The following is a 19,247-nucleotide window of genomic DNA, read 5'->3' on the forward strand; positions in this document are numbered from 1 at the left end:
AAAGGGTGTTTAGGCACTGGAACAGCACCAGCCTGACAGAGTTCAGTGCTCTCGGGCACACGCTGTGACACCTGGGGATGGTGCTATGCAGGAGTTGGACTTGGTAATCTCTGTGGGGCCCTTCCAACTCAGCTTATTCTGTGCTTCTGTGATAATGCAGCAGAGCGTGGAGCTGCCACAGATTTCTCAGCCAGTTTCAGCGTTGCATACTCATAACCACGGCTCGTCATTGGCGGCCTGCAGAGACGGCGGGCAGCTCAGGCTGTGAGATCCGTGATTCGGTATCATTCGGCATTCCCAGGTTCCTCCCGGCTGCGCAGCTCCGCCCCCGGAGACCGCGAGGGCGCGCAGTGACGCGAGCGGCGCGGGGCGGCGCGGGGCGGCGCGGGGCGGGGCGGGGCGGGGCGGGGCGGGGCGGGGCGGGGCGGGGCGGGGCGGGGCGGGGCGGGGCGGGGCGGGGCGGGGCGGGGCGGGAGACGGTGGCCGGCAGAGGGCGCCGCGATGCCGCGCGGCGCGTGCAGCGGGGCGTGGTGCGGCGCGCGCGGCCCGGCATGCACCGCGGCGGCGTTTGAATGGCGCAGGCTCCGGGCGCCGGGGCTCGGCAGTAGCGCTCCCGCCGCTCCGCCCGCCTCGGCCCGGCCCCGAACATGAGCAGCGGGTGAGTGGGGCGGGAGTGCCCGGGGCCGCCGGCCGGGGGGAACGCAGCGGGGCCGCGCTCTGCCCCGCCGGGACCGGGCGCGGCTCCGAGGCGTCGCGCCGGGCGTGCGGGGCGGTGGCGGGGGCCGCGGGCGGTGCGGGGACGCGGATCGCTCCGTCCCGTTCCCCGGCCGCCTCGCCCGGCCCCCCGGCACGGCTGTGTGCAGTGCCTGCCGTCTCCAGAGAGCGAGTTCTGGCACTTCGGTCTTTTTCTAAAATGGTGCCATCAGGCTCAGCTCGAAGCAAGCGTGTGCAATGGCAGATATGTGCCAGGAGAGCAGGGAAGGCTCTGGTGCTGCCGAAAGGAAGGACAACAAGCTGGGTGTGAGGCCTGCTGACGGATTTAATTCCTTGGGTGTGACAGATTCCAGGGGGAAGGAAGGGGGGAGAAAAAACCTAAGTGCTTGAAGATCAGATCCTGCATTAATTACTTTGTTCAAAAGCTTTCAAATTACTTTTTCCGTGCTGGATGATTTGGCATGCAGATTTAAAATAAAGACGTTCTGAATAGGGAGATCCTTTTTAAGGAGAGCGATTAGGTGGTGATCTTGGAAATCTTTTGTTTCTCTTTTTGTAATACGCTCTGCTTTGGAGGAAGGTTAAGTCCGTTTGCTTAAAAGCAGCTTTCGTCCATCTCTTCTTGGAACGTCATTTTTGCTTTCCCTGTTCCCCTGGTTTTTTCTTCCTCTCATTCTCTGACTGTAATCAGGAAAATAATTAAAAAATATAGTTGCCCATGTTTAGTAGAATTAAAGCATAACAGAAGGTAGGTTTGTGCCTCTTTGGCCTTGCTGATTGGAAAGGATATGTTCTTGTCTAAAAATGTCACTTTCATTTTGTATTATCAGTCCATGTAATTTTGATTTAAATTTCTCTAATGTTATTTCATTGAACTTTTGAATTCCTAAACTTTATAACTCAGGATTTAATCATAATATATTAAAAATAATATTTTAAGGTATTTTTATATGTATATTAGGAAGCGTATGTGAGTATTTTGATACGCATGTATTCTTATAGCTGTGTGTATATATATTCACTTACTTTTGAAACTTCTCTTTTAAATTTATTTTCATTATATTTAATTATAGTGTTATATATAATGTCTGCTATATATTTCATTTGTATTGTTTAATAATAATTTAAATTAGTTATTTTTTCAAAAAGAATTAAGTGTATGTTGGTCCCAGGGTAAGAAGCTTGACTATAAATACGGAAGGTTTTTTTAAATACTATAAACAGACTAAAATCAATAATAGGAGTGTATTTGAGGGTAGCATAAAAAACCATGTGAAAGCTGTGTGAAATGTAGTCAGAGACTGTTCAGCTAAGTAGTGAGTACTTCCTTAGCCTCCACTAAGTTTGGAGCTTGAGGGGTTTACCAGTATGTCTGTCTCTGGATTTGAATTCAAAATTCTTGTTGCAGTTTTTTTAAACTCTTTGGGTTGAGCCATAAATGGTAAAAGAAATTGCTGTGTTTAATTTCATGAGTAGTTTCTTAAAGAGTTGTGTATAATATTAATGTGGGCACTTTGGTGGTGTGGGAGTTTATTTGCTTTATAACACCTCTCAGTTATAAACTTACTCTCAGTCCAAACTTACTATCCCCAGAGTGTTCATAAGGGAAAGTCAACAGGTAGAAGTATCTTTAGACACTTCATCATTAGTGAAAGATGACTTCAGAAGCTGTTACTTCATGGCAGCTTAACATATTTGTAAATGGTACCTCCAGATGCAGAAGACTTGAGGTTTTGACTTCTTTTTTGTAGAAAATGTGAATAGGGTTTAGTTATTAGACTCCTGGGTTATTTCCACAAGGAGAGCTAATGCTCATGTGGGTTCATCCTCATGAAACTTGAATGAAGTGTGACTTGTAATTTTTGGAGGTTCATTGTGACTGATAGTGGGCCACATACAAATTCTATATGTAAGAAGAAAAAGAGCTTAAATCTTAGGTACAAGCTAATCTACTATAGTTAGTTGTTCAAATAGTCTTCGTATTTACTGCAAATTTAGTGACATTTCTGTTGTTTTTATCAACATAATAAAACTTTAAACTGGAACAAATGGCCTGACAGGTATAGCACATTAAAAAACTGTGTTCTGCTAGCATATAAGACACTATAATGTTACAGAAAAATTTTGCATTAACATACTCCTTAGAATCTTGAACTCCACTTCCTTTTTTCAAGAAAATTCAATATTTAACAGCTGGTGAACTGTCAGTACATTAATTGCTAAAAAAGGAATTTGGAAAAAAAACCCTGTTTCCTATTCAAAGGATGTGGAAGCCTTCTAAAACAAAGACAGATGGATTTTGTAACATTTATCAGAACTAAAATGAAAGGAAGTTATGTCAAGCTTACAAAATCACTTCTACATCAGAAGACAGTGCTAGTTTATTTTTGTAAGCAAATCACCCTTTTGGAAGTAAATTTGACATAACCATTCTTCGAAGTTTCTTGTGACCACTGTAGATCTGATAATGGCCAGTGAAATTAGTTGACCATTACTGATTCCCTGATGCATACCTATTATATGGAATGCTTTCAAAGCATGAGCTCCCCTCCTTGGGAGTAATGATCAATTAGCTCTTTCATCTAAGTTTAATATTGTCATCCTTGAACTTGCATTTGGTTGCTATGGGATGGGTGAGAATCACAGGAACATTTGCAATGGCTAGTGCACATGGAATGCTACAGGAAAAGGTAGCTATTAGAATTTGGACAAGGCACAGGATAGAATAATGTGTCTTTTAAAAAGTATTGCTGATGACTTAAGATATCTAACTATTTTACGTTTTCCTTGCTGCCATACAAAGTAGTCCAGCCTGTGTTCTGTAAGAAAATAATATTATGTTAATACATGTGTAGATTACATAACGTGCCAAGAAGAGTTTGTCCCTCTCTGGGGGCCGTGCCCAGAACATAGGACGATGGGAGGGAGTGGCAGAGTTGTTAATACTTGCCTCTGATAGATATGCACTTGAAAGCCTGTTAGTGCTGACTTCCTTTGCCTAATTCTGGTATGACCTGAAGAGTTTTATTGCATCTGGGAGAGATCAGAGATAGAAAATACCAGTAGAACCATCAAGAAAACTTTGCGCAGGTACTGTCTTTTGACTGTGGGGAAAAATCAGCTTCTTCTCAGGATATATGGCTGCTGTTACTTTAGTCCTTCTGCTTACCGAAGATTGAAGAGAATAAAAGGAGGAGAAGGGAAGATTGTCTGCTTTGAGAAATCAGCCACAGGATAGGGGAAGTTGGTGGAATTTGATTCTATCATCCTAATGAAATCATACATCTCTCTTCAGATTTGCAGTCTACCTTGTTACAGTTGTAAAACAGTTTAGGATTGTATGATGGACCAAGGCAGAGCTGAAGGGACATGCATTCTATCCTTAGTTTATTTTAAAAAACTTTGTTAAGCAAGCGAGACGCATTGGCCTCAAAGAGATGGTATAGCAGATTGTCCTGATCAAATACAACTAGCTGTGCTCATCACATGGGAAAAGTCAGAAATTAAAGACATTGAGGTATAGATTGTTTGACTCTGGATGAGTTAGTGTCTAATGCCAGTTTAAAAACCTTCTGTATATATGCCAAAATTACAAGGGGCTGTAGTGTCTAATTAGCTATCCCTAGATGATACCCAATTTTAAATAGGAAATCAAAGTTGTGAAGAGCCCTGTAAAGTGCCTTACATCCTGTAGCATTCATCTTTTTAATTGCTGGCCAGCCAGCATTTTCTTGGGTGTTACTAAGCCTTTTGCAGCTGGTTTCTTGAGATGCTAAGTTTACTATTGAACTGTTAGGTTTGTGTGTACCAGATTCTTCTGCTTGTGTTCTGCTCTGTCTGGACTACGTGGGTTGTGTATCTGAGTTTAATCACTTACAATCTATTTTTTTTTTAATGTATTTGCACAGTCTGTCCTAGAACCCATATAAAACATTTGGGTCCACAGCATCCTATGGCAAGTTCAGGTTGATTATATTTGCCCGCAGCTTACTCTTGTTAGTTTTGATCTGATCTTCATCTATTGTCTTTTGACCCTTTATTTTTATATTGGGCGAGAGAGAGCACGATCTCTGTGCACCTTCTCCAAGCCATTCATTTTGTAGGCCTTTGTATTTCCCCTGCCAGCTATAAGTAGCCACCTCTCCAGACTGAAAAGGCTGATCTACTCAGCTGTTGGTTATATGAAAGGTATTCCATGTATTTTTAACTTGCCTTTGTCTGAGCTCTTTTTTACTTTATCAGAAGTTTTTTTGACTTTTTAGGGTTGGTTTGGTTTTTTTAAAGAAAGTTAACTAACCCTGCACTCAGTATTTGAAATACAGGTACAAATTAGTTCTGTACACTGTCACAATAGTGTTCTGTTTATTTTTCTATTTATTGATTCATATGGAGCACTGAGCAGTCCAGATGATCTAAAGTAAACTGTCCTATATCCAGATATTTTTGTGGGTGGCAGTTACTAGCTTAGAGACAGTGATTCCAATAGGAACCCAGAATTTTCTCATACCTGCAGATACATAGGCTTTGCTTTATACTAATCTATAATCATTGCTTCTGCTTATTGTACCTCACAGTCCTCCTCCAGTTCTTCAGTTAGCCCTCATCTTCACAGTCTGGTATGGCTTCGTATTGTCAACAGTCTTCATCGCCTTTTGTGAGGTAATTTGTGAACATATTGAACAGCATAAACCAATGCAGGTTTTACCCAGGGATCTGGAGGTGATTTTCTGCAGTGTGGAAACTGCTTAGACAGTTTATGGCTGTTCCTTAGATACTTGTACATGCAAAATCTTTCCCTTTTTTCACTTGGTTGCCTAGTTTACTCGAGATTTAAGTGCAGGACTTGGAAACTCAGAATCTATCATTTAGTTGCCCTTTATCCATGTTGTACTACCCCATACTCTTAATAAATTTCAATAATTTTGCAGAGCAGGACTTCATAGAATCATGGAATAGTTTGGGTCATAATGGACCCTAAAGGTCTTCTAGTTCCAGTTTCCCACCGTGGGAAGGAAGGGACACCTTCCACTAGACCAGACTGCTCAAAGCCCCATCTAACCTGGCCTTGAACACTTCCAGGGACAGGGCATCAACCAGTTCTCTAGGAAATGTGTTCCAGTGCCTTACCACCCTCACAGTAAAGAATTTCATCCTAATATCCAATCTAAATCTACCCTCTTTCAGTCTGAAAGTTACCCTTTGGCCTGTCACAAATGCTCTGGTAAAAAGTCCCTCTCCAGCTCTCTTGTAGCCCCTTCAGGTACTGGAAGGCCACAGTGAGGTCACCCCTGAGCCTTCTCTTCTCTAGGCTGTGTTGCCTTAGTGACAGCCAGGCTGAATCTTTCCCATTATATTGTTTGTGTCCGCTAAGTCTGTTCTTGGTTACATTGTTTACTAATTAGCACAACAGAGATGTGAGTCTGGATCTTCCTTGAGGCTGTCTTTAAATACTGACCGTATTTTCCATGTATACTTTGTCAGGTCCAAGGGAGAGGTTCTGCACCTTGGCTAAAAACACAGCTATTTCATTACTGTCTGAATGTTCACTGCTACTTCTGCATAAAATGAGACCCTCAACAGGAAACTATGGAAACCTCTCTAAACTGTTGGACAGTAAAATCCTTATGTATGACTTCGCTTCATTCTCTGGCCCTTTATATCTGATCATCTTTTGACCTTTAAAATTTATTTTACCAGTCTTTAAGGAAAGAATTGATAGTTCTGTTGTCTCATTCTGTTTCAATTGGGAGGCTGGGGGACAATATATTCTTATGTCAGATTTGTCAGAGTGTAAAATTCTCTTAATTTTTCTCCTAGACACATGCAACCTTTTTAAGGAACTTCCTTTTTTTTCCAGGGTCATCTCTCTCCAGCTTTCAGGTAGCTCCAGTTCAGGTATTTTGAGATGTTACCTTAGGCTCTTTAGAGCCCAATATTAAAAACTGATATGCTAATTGAATTTCCTTGGTAGGACATTGCTTTCTAGCCTTCTGATATTTTACACTTCTTTTAAGCAAAAAGCATTCTAGTTATACAGTGCTGTCATTTATTTTGGTGATCAGATTCTTTTGTACTGCTTAGTGTGAAAGATGAGGATAGATAGAGATAATTTATTAAACAAGGAAAAATAAGGAGCAGTCACTGTTAGGCATGAAGAATTGTAAGCTGGTAGTATGTTATGGGAGTAATCACAAAAATTATTCTTCAGGAACAGAGATTAGGAATTCTTTTAGCATCTGATGAGATGACTGTGGGGTTTAGCTCTGGTGGGTAGAGGTTGTCCCCCCTGTTATTTTAGAGTTTATTGCTTTCTTCTTGGTATTATTCTCAAACAGTGGATAGAAGAAAAGAAAAAATCAAGACTTTTCCATGTCCTCTTCATCTCTGGCCTGAATAAAAGGATGGATTCATTTGGATTTTAGGATTATTGGGTTGGGTTCTTCTTCAGAAGTCCAGTTGTTCAGCATATGCCTTATACAGCCCATTTTAAGTCCAAATAATGGTTTTAACCAGCCTGGTAAGCAGAGGAAAAAGTGTTTGGTTTTGTGAGGTTTTTTCTAAACTTCAGGGAAAAGTTTATTTACAAGCCTGTGTGGGAGAACTGGGAAGTGTGGAGAGCTGACAAAGTGATAACTCTTCTGTCACCATCCCATAGTGTGGAAAAATTAAGTTAATGAACCAGTCTTAAGCCCATCTTATATCTGGAAAAATATTGACCACCAGCTGTTAAAGATCTTGCCCTAAATAATGCTGCTATTTGCAATTCTTGCTGTAGTCTGAGGGCTTTGTTTTCCCATCTTTAAAGGTAAGGGATTCTGTCAGTAAATATTCCATTTTTTGAGAGAGATATCTCAAGTGAAGTTCTTTAGTACTGATCCCAGTTCTAAAGAAAATCGAAACATTTGAAGAAATTTTTTTTCCACTGTACCCTACAATGTGGATTTTAATGTGCCTGATGTTTAGAATACAGCATCTATCTTGTTTTGAAACTGCCACCTGCTTGTTTTATTTGATGGCCTCTAGCTGCTGCATGGATCTTCATGGCTAATAAGCTGTTTCCCATCTGGCTTATTCAGTGCTCAGTGTCTTAGTGTCTTAAATGCTGAAGTTCTTAATGGGAGATAAATCTGCTACACAGAGTAAAAGGGATAGGACTGCTGCTGAAGATGGACAGGAGAGATTGGAGCACTCATGTTGGGACCAGAGTTTCACCTTTTAGGGGAAAAACCAGTAATATCAGAGCAAGTGGTTGTCTTTTAAAAGTAGCATAGGATGTCTTGCTAAAACACTTAAAGAATAGTGCCTCTAGGATGATGTAGTTGTTGAACCTAGTCTCAAGCAATGGATCTTCTGATGAGTTAGAAAACATGCAAAATCATATGTACAGCTGTCTCAATCTTGGTGTTGATGCTTGTAGAAATATTTGCATACTCAAGACAAGGGACTTAAGACATAGAATAAAGTTGTGGGGTTTAGTATTAAAAATAGCTGAAGTTCTGTTTTAACAAAAATGGGGTGGAGTGTGCATTGGCCAGTAAACTAAGGGGAATATATTTCACTCCATTTTTTTTTTAACTCTTGTTATTTTGATGAAGTTAGCCTTCTTCCTCAAAAACAGGAATCAGTTTGTTAGCTGCCTTTTGCCCTTGGAACCAGTTGTGGAACCAATCATTTTTCTCTAGGCAGCAGATAAAATTCATAGCATGAGGAAAGAGTCTTGTAAATTGCCCTCTACTTGAATTCTTGTTTGTATGGCACCCCTCAGTGCAGGTGTAGCAAGCTGGTCTGAAAACAAAATCTCTTCCTCTCTTTCTTGGAGTGATTTTGGTTTTTTTTCCTTTTTTTTGAAAGCTAAATAGGTATTTTGAAATGCTCATCAACGTGTTAATAATGATAAGGCCTTCAGCTAACATTCACTAAAGGATGATGTCTTGGGTAATTTATAAGATGGAAGATCTTGCAAATAATTGAATTCTTTTAACTGGTGTTGCTAGCTGCATTTGAAGAAAGTTGATGGAATGTTTTAGAAAATACAACTAAATATCTTTCCCTTGAGAACAGGGATTTGAGAGATTATGGCATCTGAAGCTCACAATGTTAAAAACCAGAAAGTATTGCATATTGAAGGTCATCCCATTGATCTCCCCAGAAAAAGAATCTCTTCTTCCACTAAAAAGATCATGAAGGAGGTAAGCTGTTTGTGTTGTTTGGTGGGTTTTTTAATGTCCCTTGACAAAACTGAAGTAAACATTTATCAAGTTCATAGTTCTGAGCGGTCTAAAACTAGAAGCACAGCACTAGTAAGCATTTGATGTTTAGATGTGCAATAGAACTTGAACAGCAATTATATTATGAAAACTATGTGTTATAATAGATGCAGGCAGCAGCTGCACGGATCAGTGCATTGTATTGTCCATGTGAGCAGTAGGTACTGATGCAGTCTTACTCATGCCTGCTTTTCTGCAATCTTGCCGAGAATGTTTCAGCACGGGAATTCTATCGTGAAAAAGTTCTTTCTTGCCAAGAGAGCTACATGGCACAAGTGAGAGGGTGGTGTAGGTGAAACACTCATTGAAATGGATCTGTTGTATAGTCATACAGCTTCTTCTACCACATTGGTAACATGTAGAGATTTTCACTGGATTCTTGCTACTCAGAAGCAGTTTTCATAACCTCTTACCTGTGTTACTGGCAAAAGAGTAAGACAGTGGAGTACAGAAAAAGCACTAGAGAGGCAAACTTACTGTAAGACTTCTTCAGTAAGTGGTGAAGATGCCAATATCCTCTGTTTGTTTATTGAAATTATTAAAATTCACATTTTAATAGTGAAATAAATAGATTTTATGAGTCAGTTTTAACAAAAAAGATCATAACTTTGCCTTGCTGATGTGCACAATGTAAATGTTACCATTAATGCTAAGTAGTATAGATGGGAGTGTTTGACCCTTTCTAGTAAAACAGCTTTTTTCTTCTCTGTTTCTTTTCTCCCAGGGTAAGAAATCTCCAAAACAGCTGGCTTCATACACAAACAGGTAGGAGGGCTGTGTTGTGTAATATTTGAGTTTAAAGTGTGACAGAGGTAGGAAGAAACAGTTGAAATTGATTACAACACCAAAGCAGACACAAACAGATGATAAGTCTTGATTTTAATGACAATTCTTGGTTCTTGTGTTTTCTTTCATAATTATGAGTCTGTGCATTAATAAAAACAGAGAATATTGGTGGCATAACGTCTGATAACCCAAGTGTCATTAAGGCATATATTGGGGGAAAAATGTTTTCAATAACCCAAAAGCTGACTGCTGAATTCATAATTATATGTATATAAATAAATGTAGTAATGCGATTGATTTGGTTTGGAGCAACCTTCACTAAAATAGTGCTTTATTATTGCAGAGTAACGGTTGGAAAAACGGTGACCAGTCCCCTCTCTCTTTTCAAAGTGGTATATTGTAAAAGGAAAGTTCATTGTTATACTCCAAAGCCTTGTTACAGAAAGAAACTGTGCCCTAAATCTAGGGGCCGTGACATGGCAAATAAAGAAAACGAACTGGCTTGTGCAGGGAATCTGCCAGCAAAACTTCACAACAGTCGTACACACTTGCTGAATTCTAGTGATTCTGGCTCATCTCAAACAGAAGGCCCCTCATCCAAATACAGCGCATTTTTTTCGGAGGTGGGTGGAGTTTGAAGAAACTTGAGTTTAAAAAAGAAATGTTCCTGGTACTTAGCTGTGAAAGCTTTCTTTCTTTAGATTAATTTCCTTCAATTCTTTAAATACCAGGTCTTGTTATTTACTGTCTCTGTCAGTTTGTGGTGATACTGTTGTCGACAGTAATAGTCCTGCCACTTTTCTCCATCTTTGTGTCAGGTCAGAAGCTCGGATCTGCCTGACTTGACTGGATTAAAGTTGCACCAGCACCCAAAGGAGAACGTTGTTTTGACCTGCTTAGGTTTCATGAACCAGCAGGACATGTGTCCATATGCGTGTTCACAGAAGTGTAAAAATGTTAGTGTATCAGTGGGGATAAACTGGTGAGGTAGGTTAGGACAATTTTCAATAGCAGTATCAACTTTGTGTGTGCAAAACTAAGTGTTTGTGTAAGACTTTATTTCTTGTTAGGATTGGTTGAGGAAACTTAGTGGATGCTTGTAGGGCTTCTGAAACTGATAGAAGGTCAGATATTTAAATGAAATGGATTTTGTGACAGTGAAGGCCATTTAAGGCTCTTAATGTTGAAGTTTGCATTTCTGTCACAATAGATTTTTATTATTCATCGAGGCTTGTATGTGTTTAAAGTGAGGCATCGCAGGGAAGGTAAGATCAGAGACTATCACCATGCTGTCTTGTCACAGTACATGTGGGCTGCCGTGAGGAGACAGCCCTGAGAGCCCAATGGGCTGAAGGCACAAGTCTGCAGCACTTCTGCACTGTTTAATTTGATGGATTCAAGAAAAGAGCAGAATAGCTACACTAAAGAGGTTGCAGAAAGAAGGGTAAAGAAATGAAGACAGGGAAGATTCATTTTCTGAGAAGCTAAGGACCAGATCACTGGCCTCTGGCCACAGATTACTATTTAACTGGTTTGAGAGATGTGTGTGGCTCTGCAGTGTTCATTCCAATCCAAGGTCTAATTAATTAAAATGCCTGAACTTCATTCAGAGAGCAAGCTTTTTCAGAAATGAACCTTATCTGTCAGAGTTTGGAATAATACATGTAATTACTTGTGTCTAAATTGTGTCAAAATTAATAATCATCTAAGTAAAATGTTCTCAGAGTTGGTGAGAATTATAGGCTGATGCTCATGAATGCTCATTTTGATTATTAGATACCTCTCTTAGGTGGTAAATAGGTACAAACCTTATTCTTGTAGCTTTTGTGTAAAGTAGGTCTAATCTTTTTGTGCCCCTTCTAAGGGAAATTTATGATTTTAAGGCTATCGTTAGATACATTTCTAAAACAGACTCATCAACATACAGGTAGAAAAGTCTATTATCTTATACCAGATTATTATATTAGAGTAGCTTATTGTTTTATTGCTGGCTACCTAACTTGTGGCAACTTCTTTTATATTTCTAAAAACATGCAGGTTTCTCAGGACCATGAAACTATGGCTCAAGTTCTTTTCAGCAGGAACCTGAGACTGAATGTAGCTTTAACCTTTTGGAGAAGGAGAAGTATAAGTGAACTGGTAGCCTACTTAGTGAGGTAAAATAAGTCTCTTCTTTTATATCCTTAAAATGATAGCAAGCCCAAATATGTCACAGTATTTCTAGCAGTTCTGTAAATGTTGTGACTTTGTTACGCTTTTTAAATCATAGTGGAAGCATATACTTTAACTACTACTACTAGTAGTAGGATCTACTAGTAACACTTCTGATTTTATTCTTAATGTTTCTAGGATACAGGATCTTGGAGTAGTAGTAGACTGCCTTCCTGTGCTTACAAACAGGTACAAACAAAAAAAAGAGGGGGATTAGAATCTGCTTATAACCATACAGAAGTTCAAGCACTTCTGAAACATCTTGTTTTTTAAGTTTACAGGAAGAAAAACCGTATGTTTCAGTTGGCTGCTGTGTAGATCTTTTGCCTTTAGTGAAATCTCTGCTTAAAAGCAAATACGAAGAGTAAGTATCAGCTTGGGATGTTTTTAAAACACTATTACTTCCTGGCTATGCAGAGCCCTGGAAATGAATAGTTTTTAGTCCTCTGACTCTTGTTCCCTCTGCCCCTTCTCCCAACTCTGCCTTTCTCAGGAAATGAGAAAGCTCTGGAATAGAAGCTTTCCTCTGAACCTTTATCCTTTAACAAAGCAGGGGTGCAGAGATTGTTGTATGCAATGTTAGGAGAGAGGACTGGGTTCGCCCTTATGGCGATTTATTTATCCTAAACAGTAAAAAAGAATAGCACTGAGGTTTTAGTGTGCTTCATAACATGAAATCAAGGCAGAGTTTTCTTCTACTTTTTCAACAAGAATTTCAGTTACCACTTAGAAATTGCAAAGGTAGGCAAGTATTTAAACTTACCAATTTGCCTAGGTTTTTGTTCTTCCAGAATAGAAAATGTGTTGCTTTCTAAATTGCTTACCAATTTATCTCAACACTTTATCTGGCCTGTGGATAATGTACAGGGAGGAGGAAATGCATAATGTGTAAAATGTGTTGTTACAGATATGTGATAGTTGGTTTAAACTGGCTTCAGGCTGTCATTAAAAGATGGTGGTCAGAGCTATCTGCACATACAGAAAAGGCAGAAGATGGGTGAGTATAGTGTTGGGAAATACTTAAATATGTTCCTGTAGCCTAGTTCATCTCAATCTGTTTCAGTTTTGATAAGTAAGAGCATAACTTGCCTACAAAAGGCAAAATTACAATTTTAAAGCTAAAGCTTAAAAGTATTTCTGTTGTTAAGACACAGGTAGGTGGTGTTTGGAAGCTTACTTTAAGGGTAGTCAAGTTACTGGGGTTTTTTTTCTTTTTTTTTTGCTGCTGCTTTAATACATGTAGGACATAGTCATATCAGGGATTATACAAATGCTGTAGAAGTTAAATGAAAATTTTTGAGATCTTATGGCAATATCTGTTGTATAGGCTGAGTCTATATGCAGTACTAATAATTCATTTTAGTAAAAGAGACTACTGAAATGTACTTATGTATGTTATAAAGTGATGTTCATTCTCTTTCAGAAATATTAATATTTTAAAACAACAACTAAGTGTTTTGTGGGAACAGGAGAATCACCTTACTCTGGTTCCAGGATATACTGGTAATATAGCTAAGGTAATCCAGTTCTGGTTGTATTCAGTAATAAATGTGGTTGTATCACCTGCAGTATTCCTCTTGTTTTACGTATGCTAAACTGTGGTTGGACAGAAACACTTTTACTTTAGTTTCTGCTAATGCAGAAGTGTATTGCATGGTTTTTACAGAAATCTGGAGTTGATTCCCTATGATAGTTGTGTGATTTAGAATGGTAATAATTTTTTAATCTTTTTTTCTTACTTTACAGAGGAAGCATCTCCTTAATAACAAAGTAGCTAATAGTAATGAGCCTTAAAATTGATGTTAAAAAGGGCTCAGTTGATTAGGTAGACTGTGAAAGGGACAGATGTTTTCTCTTAGATCTGTTGTACCCATTGTTGTAAGTGTAATGCAGAATGGAGAGTCTTAGCCCAGGAATGTCATTGGCATTTGCACATAAGGTGACTGGGGCAAGTGACAACATACTAAATTCTAAAGCTTATTGCTGGCCTAATGCTTAGAAAATGATGAGTTTGTGGAGAGCAGGAGCCTGTCTGAGATGAATCCCTGCTTACATTTCTCAGTAGGTTGTGGTATCAGTAGCATAATAAGGGTGTCTGGTAGATTTATGTTTTGCTGTTCATGCTCATTTCTATAAACATGGCTAAAAGTTACACTAGGTAAGAAACCTCTCCAGGTGGAGGGTCCTGACGAAGGTAGTGAGAAGGGAATTACAGCAGACACTTGGTTGTGTGCAGGATTTGAGTGAACTTGAAAAGAGCTTCAAAATTGCATCTTTTAATTACATGATAAGGAATTTTGTGGAATCTATAATTCTATGCCTAAAGAACTGATTGCATTGGTGTATCAAACAAATAAGTTATTTCCTTTTTTTCTGGGACTGCTGTGCACCTGCAACTTCAATTTTGATGTCCCTACAAGGATAATTACAAACATCTTCCAGAGTTTCAGTCAGCAGAGATGCAGAAGAACTGAGTTCTAACTCCCAGCTTGGTAGAGCCATGAGAGTATGTAATGTAGACTGCCTAGTTCTTTTGCTAGATCAGCATAGCAGCTATAGGTGGTGTCAGTTTGTTTCCCTAGGGTTCAGATTCCCTTTATGTTCATTTGCTGGCTTCTTAATGTACATCAGGATAGATTGTGAACAAGGTCACCCGAGCAAGAGGAGCAAAAGTAGTACAAGAATGTTGGAGGGTTTGGCTGAAGGAATATGTTTTAACTACGTGATCATATTATGATGATGATCTTTCCTGTTCATGCAGGGAGCAGAGCAATAACAAACTAAATTGATGGCTTTGAAAACTAGCCCTACTCTTCTTGCAGGCTTTTTAGTACATAAAGAAATGTCATTGAAAGCATTATTTGAAAGTAATTGTGAAGATAACTTGTTCTGAAATTTGGGCAAATACAATTATTCTTGTGTTATGGTCCTTATTGGTTACCCTGCTTCAGGCATAGAGTTGATGTTAGAGCTATAAGGAATGTGACAAACACTTTCTCCTTTTTTTTCCTTCTAGGATGTAAATGCTTATTTATTGCAGCTACACTGACATGATGGGGAAGCTATGTGTGCTTATGTGGTGAAACAATCCCCTGAAGTATCCCTGAAATGTGTACTGAAAGCCTTTTGAGAAATACTGGCAGAAGAGAACTGAACTGTCAAGCTGTTTAATGAAACCACTAACAAAACCCTAACAAATCTACTTCACATTGAAGTGGAAAATGTCTAGTAGGAGCAACTTTTACTTCAGTGAGGTGAAAGTGCACTATGAAAACTGTATGCCTTTGCTGCATTTGGGATTCGCTCAGTTACTAGGTATTCCTTTAAATGCCACTGTATTTTGCAGCATCATCGCATAAAAGAAGATGAATTATATTGTCATGAAGACAAGACAGCAGAACCAGTTATAAGGAACCAACAAAAACAATCAGCATTAAGAGCTTTTATATGTCTCTTTCACAAGAGAACTACAAAATGCACAACTATCTTCCAATTACATTAAAAAAATACAAACAACTTTGGGATATTCATTTACTTCTATGTTTTAATCAAATTATTAAAGACAGTTTTTGTTTGCACTATTGAGAAACTATACAGCAAAGATGCCTTAATTACTAGTGTTTCGAAAAGCCAATATGTTAAGATGCAAATAGCTATTATGTTCAGATTGTGATGAAAAACTACAAAAATCAGGGTTTCACATTGTGTAGTTAATTGCACATATACAAAGATTCATGTATGAAAAATATTATAAATACCTGAAGTTAAGCTTGGATGAACAGTTACTGCAAATGTCAGCAGAATGGTGAATTTATGTCTAACAAATGTTTTTATATTGTATGTGGATTTCTAACACAGTAATCTTGTTCTGTATCATTCAAACTACATGCAAATAAGTAAATATATTAAATGTATCTACTGTTTTTTCTTTTCAAGTTCAAAACCACCAATTTCTAGAATAATCTCTTCCACAATACTTTTTATCATAGATATTTATGTCAATTGTTTGAAATGTTTACAGCCAGGTGAGGCCATGTTATTCAGATCACACCCTTTTTATACTACCTCCTTTAAGAAACTGACAAAGAGCTTTTGCAAAATTGATCAAGTTTGAGCCTGATCAGTGATGGCAAATTCATACCAACAAATAGCATTGAGAATACAGCTATAAACTGTTCTACTGTCATATTGATATGCTGTTCTATTTTAATTTAAAAGCTATATCTTAATAGCTCTGAGGGAGTCTTAATTTTAGGCTTGCTGTTTCCTTTTTTAACTTTGTGATTAGGAAGCATGCTTTTTCAATTAAAACTTGTGAAGTGCCAGCTCTTCACTTAAAAGTATACATGCACAGCATGTATGACCAAATAGACTACTTTCTTAAAAATAAGTACTTACAAAGGTTGTTTTCATACCTAGCATTAAGCATGTGCACTTTTATTGACATGCAGGAGACGAGTCTTTTGATAGCCCCAAGTAGTTTTTTCTTTACAGATTAAATAAATGAATTTTAAACTCCTCTAGTGGTCAATAACTTTAGGCCTCCTGTTGCTTCATTTTGTATTTAGTTTATGTATCATTGTTGCTGACTTATGAAGGCCAACTAGAAATCTGTCATCAGAACTTGGTGCTTTTGGTTATTTGACTGTTCTGTAAACCACCAAAGGTTTTGCGTTTCCTAGGCAGTCAGTAACAAAGAGTTTCTGTGACATCCCAAAACTGAGAACTTTGTGGGACAATCTGGAGACATGCACGTAGCCAATATTTTTGCTAGAATTGTTGTGTATCAGTAGAGATATTTCATGCTCAAAAAGTTTTGAGATAGGACTTTTCAAAAAATGTTCTTACTATCAATTAAAAATTTAAAGGAATTCTAGTATGACAACATTCTTGTATTACTTTACTGTTCTGTTGAGCACTTAACTAGACTTTGATACTTTTGCATTTTCATCATTTGGGTAATAATTGCTGAAACTCTTAGATTATTCCTCAAGGAGAATACTGTTTATGGAAAATCAGGTTTTTTAATTATTTTTTTTAATAGACAAAATAATGGCCATTTATTTCTGATTAGAGAAGAAAGCATAGTTGTAATTGATTAAAGGGATACTCTAGTATTTAAAAATCCATCTTGAATATAGATTTAGATACATGGGGCTTATAATAAATTCTGTATGTGGCCATAGAGGTACCAAATCCTAACTTCTTTTAAGTGCTTTTGTTTTAGAGGCGAGGTAAGATTGACTTGAGGATCATTACTGAGGACTATCTAATAAAGAAATGCATTCTTTTTAACTGCCGAAAGTTGTATTTTGGCAGCATCAATAATACAGTATTAAACACTGTCATTAGTATCTGTGCCTTATTTTAAATGAATTTTTTACTGTTTTCAGGCAGCTACTAGACTGTAAGAACAGGATTCAGGTGTCTGTATTATCAAATTATTTTTTCCATCGTGTTCATAATTCATTTAAACTATTCACACTAATATTCAGGTTCAGCTTCTTGTACCCTCTTTTGTTCTCAAATGGCTAGGAATCAGTTTTGCTGTTACAGAATGTACATGTATAATATCTGGTCAAAGTTGACATGAGTTAAATGTCCTAGTAGCTGTGTAACTCCACTAAATTCTTATAGTTGTCTCAGTGAATCTAAGAATAAGTTTATGAGCTATCAACGTGCAAAAATGCTAATCTTTGTGATACTTTCTAAAAATGCTTTTTCTAGGATGTATCAAAAGATCCAGGCAGAATTAATCCTTTTCCTGTATGTTCTTGTGATGCAGAAGCACATATGTACTTGAGGATGAAGGATGCCTCCACAAAGCTGTTCTTCATGTTATACCACTTGATGTGAAACTGATGTCTTTGAAAAACAGTATGTCTTTTGCCTCAGTGTTCTCTGAAAGTACTTGAGGCTGTTTTGCTGAGGGAGTACTTCTTTTAAGTGTGACCCAAGATTTGCCCATCCCCTAAACTGAAATTAAAGAATCCTTCTGGCAAACTGTCTCTTTCTGCAGGGCTGAACAAAAAAGTCCAATATTTTGTAAATGTAAGTGGCCCAGCTGAGGTATTGCTGATAGCTTGCTGAAGAGTGGAGATGAAAAAAGCTGTCCCATTAAGTAGCTGGGTGTGAAGAAGTTAGCATGTCTTAATGATTATGTATGTCTCTGTTTTGAAGGAGCTATGCCTATTTCTCAGGAAAGAGTCCTCTACTCTTGTATCACACAGGTGCTGCAGTTCCAGACTACCTAATAGTGCTTGCAGATTGTTGCTGGTATTAAAAAAATTAGCTTTAGCCTTCCAGGAGCTTACTGTCTGCAGTGAGATATAAATAAAATTATTTCTTCCCTCCTGTAGGCTGCTTTATCAGAGGCTGCAGTTTTAACACTTGAGGTGCAGGAGGGATGGGAGAGTAGGAAAGGACAAAGTACGCATGCCCTAGGCTGAGTGACATCAGCCCCACTGCATTATACCGAATGTATCTTAAAGCAGGCTGTATTTTCATTTTCTGGTACATGAAGTAGGCAAGTTTGGAGTTGGAGGTCTTTATGCATTTTGCATTAAAGAGATAAAGGTTTTGAAGATGGATGCTCCAGTGTTAATTTGTTGGGATTTTTTTCTTGAAAGAGTGGACATTCTTGTGAGTGGAAACTTGAAAGTATATGTGAAGCTTACATTTCAGACTAGCAAGTGGTTGCTTTTACCAGTTCATCTTGCCAGATCTTCCAGTTCTACAGAAGACTGGATGTCTGTCTTAGTGTGGAGATTTGGAGCTATTTTTTGTGCCTAGTTCTCTGGTGCAAAGTGAGACTGGTGGTTCATAGTTAACTATTTCAGAATACAAAACCATGCAAATTATGGTACTGGTGTGAAGTTATTCCAGCTTTGCACAATGCAAATGCTAAAGTTTATGAAAGCAGTTGATTCTTCTGAGATTAACTTTATATTGAGCTGATGCTGTATTAGGGAAGGAAAAAAAATCCATCTTTTAATAGCCTTGGTAAAAGCCAGACAGTGTAGTCTAATTTTTGCCTTCAGTCTACCATCCTACACACAGTAGTCATTGTAGGCTCCAGATAAAGATTCACAGAGAAAATAGATTGAGCATGCTTGTGTTATTAGTGCTTTTGTTAACCTTCTTTAAACAATTTATGTTTATTCCATGAGTTAAATGGCTTGTTTTATGTCTCAGAATGAGACTAAATGGAACTATTTTTCTCCCCCTTTCTGCATATATTCTTTAGCACTTAATGATGTTATTTATTGC

General features: G+C 38.3%; 1 protein-coding gene across 2 annotated transcripts; it reads left to right on the plus strand.

The window, feature by feature from the left end:
* Positions 1-566: 566 nt before the first annotated feature.
* On the plus strand, positions 567-16,731 carry KATNBL1 (katanin regulatory subunit B1 like 1). 2 transcript variants are annotated; one of them, XM_082284133.1, is made up of 10 exons: positions 567-658; positions 8,776-8,903; positions 9,706-9,746; positions 10,111-10,390; positions 11,805-11,923; positions 12,117-12,167; positions 12,253-12,342; positions 12,886-12,975; positions 13,402-13,495; positions 14,995-16,731. In XM_082284133.1, the coding sequence occupies exons 2-10, from the start codon at positions 8,790-8,792 to the stop codon at positions 15,025-15,027; spliced, it is 912 nt and encodes a 303-aa protein (XP_082140259.1). In that variant the 5' UTR covers positions 567-658; positions 8,776-8,789; the 3' UTR covers positions 15,028-16,731. The 2 variants fall into 2 exon arrangements, with proteins under 2 accessions (XP_082140259.1, XP_082140260.1); XM_082284134.1 differs by lacking the exon at positions 12,886-12,975.
* The last annotated feature ends 2,516 nt before the right edge of the window (positions 16,732-19,247 follow it).

Source organism: Coloeus monedula, assembly GCF_965178545.1.
Source record: "Coloeus monedula genome assembly, chromosome: 6".
Lineage (NCBI taxonomy): Eukaryota > Metazoa > Chordata > Aves > Passeriformes > Corvidae > Coloeus > Coloeus monedula.

Bases quoted from the DNA above. Each gene is read 5' to 3' on its own strand.
- KATNBL1 (XM_082284133.1), top strand. From the start codon at position 8,790: ATGGCATCTGAAGCTCACAATGTTAAAAACCAGAAAGTATTGCATATT. The intron at 8,904-9,705 runs GTAAGCTGTTTG...CTTTTCTCCCAG, and splicing joins CTAAAAAGATCATGAAGGAG to GGTAAGAAATCTCCAAAACA. The intron at 12,168-12,252 runs GTACAAACAAAA...TTGTTTTTTAAG, and splicing joins CTTCCTGTGCTTACAAACAG to TTTACAGGAAGAAAAACCGT.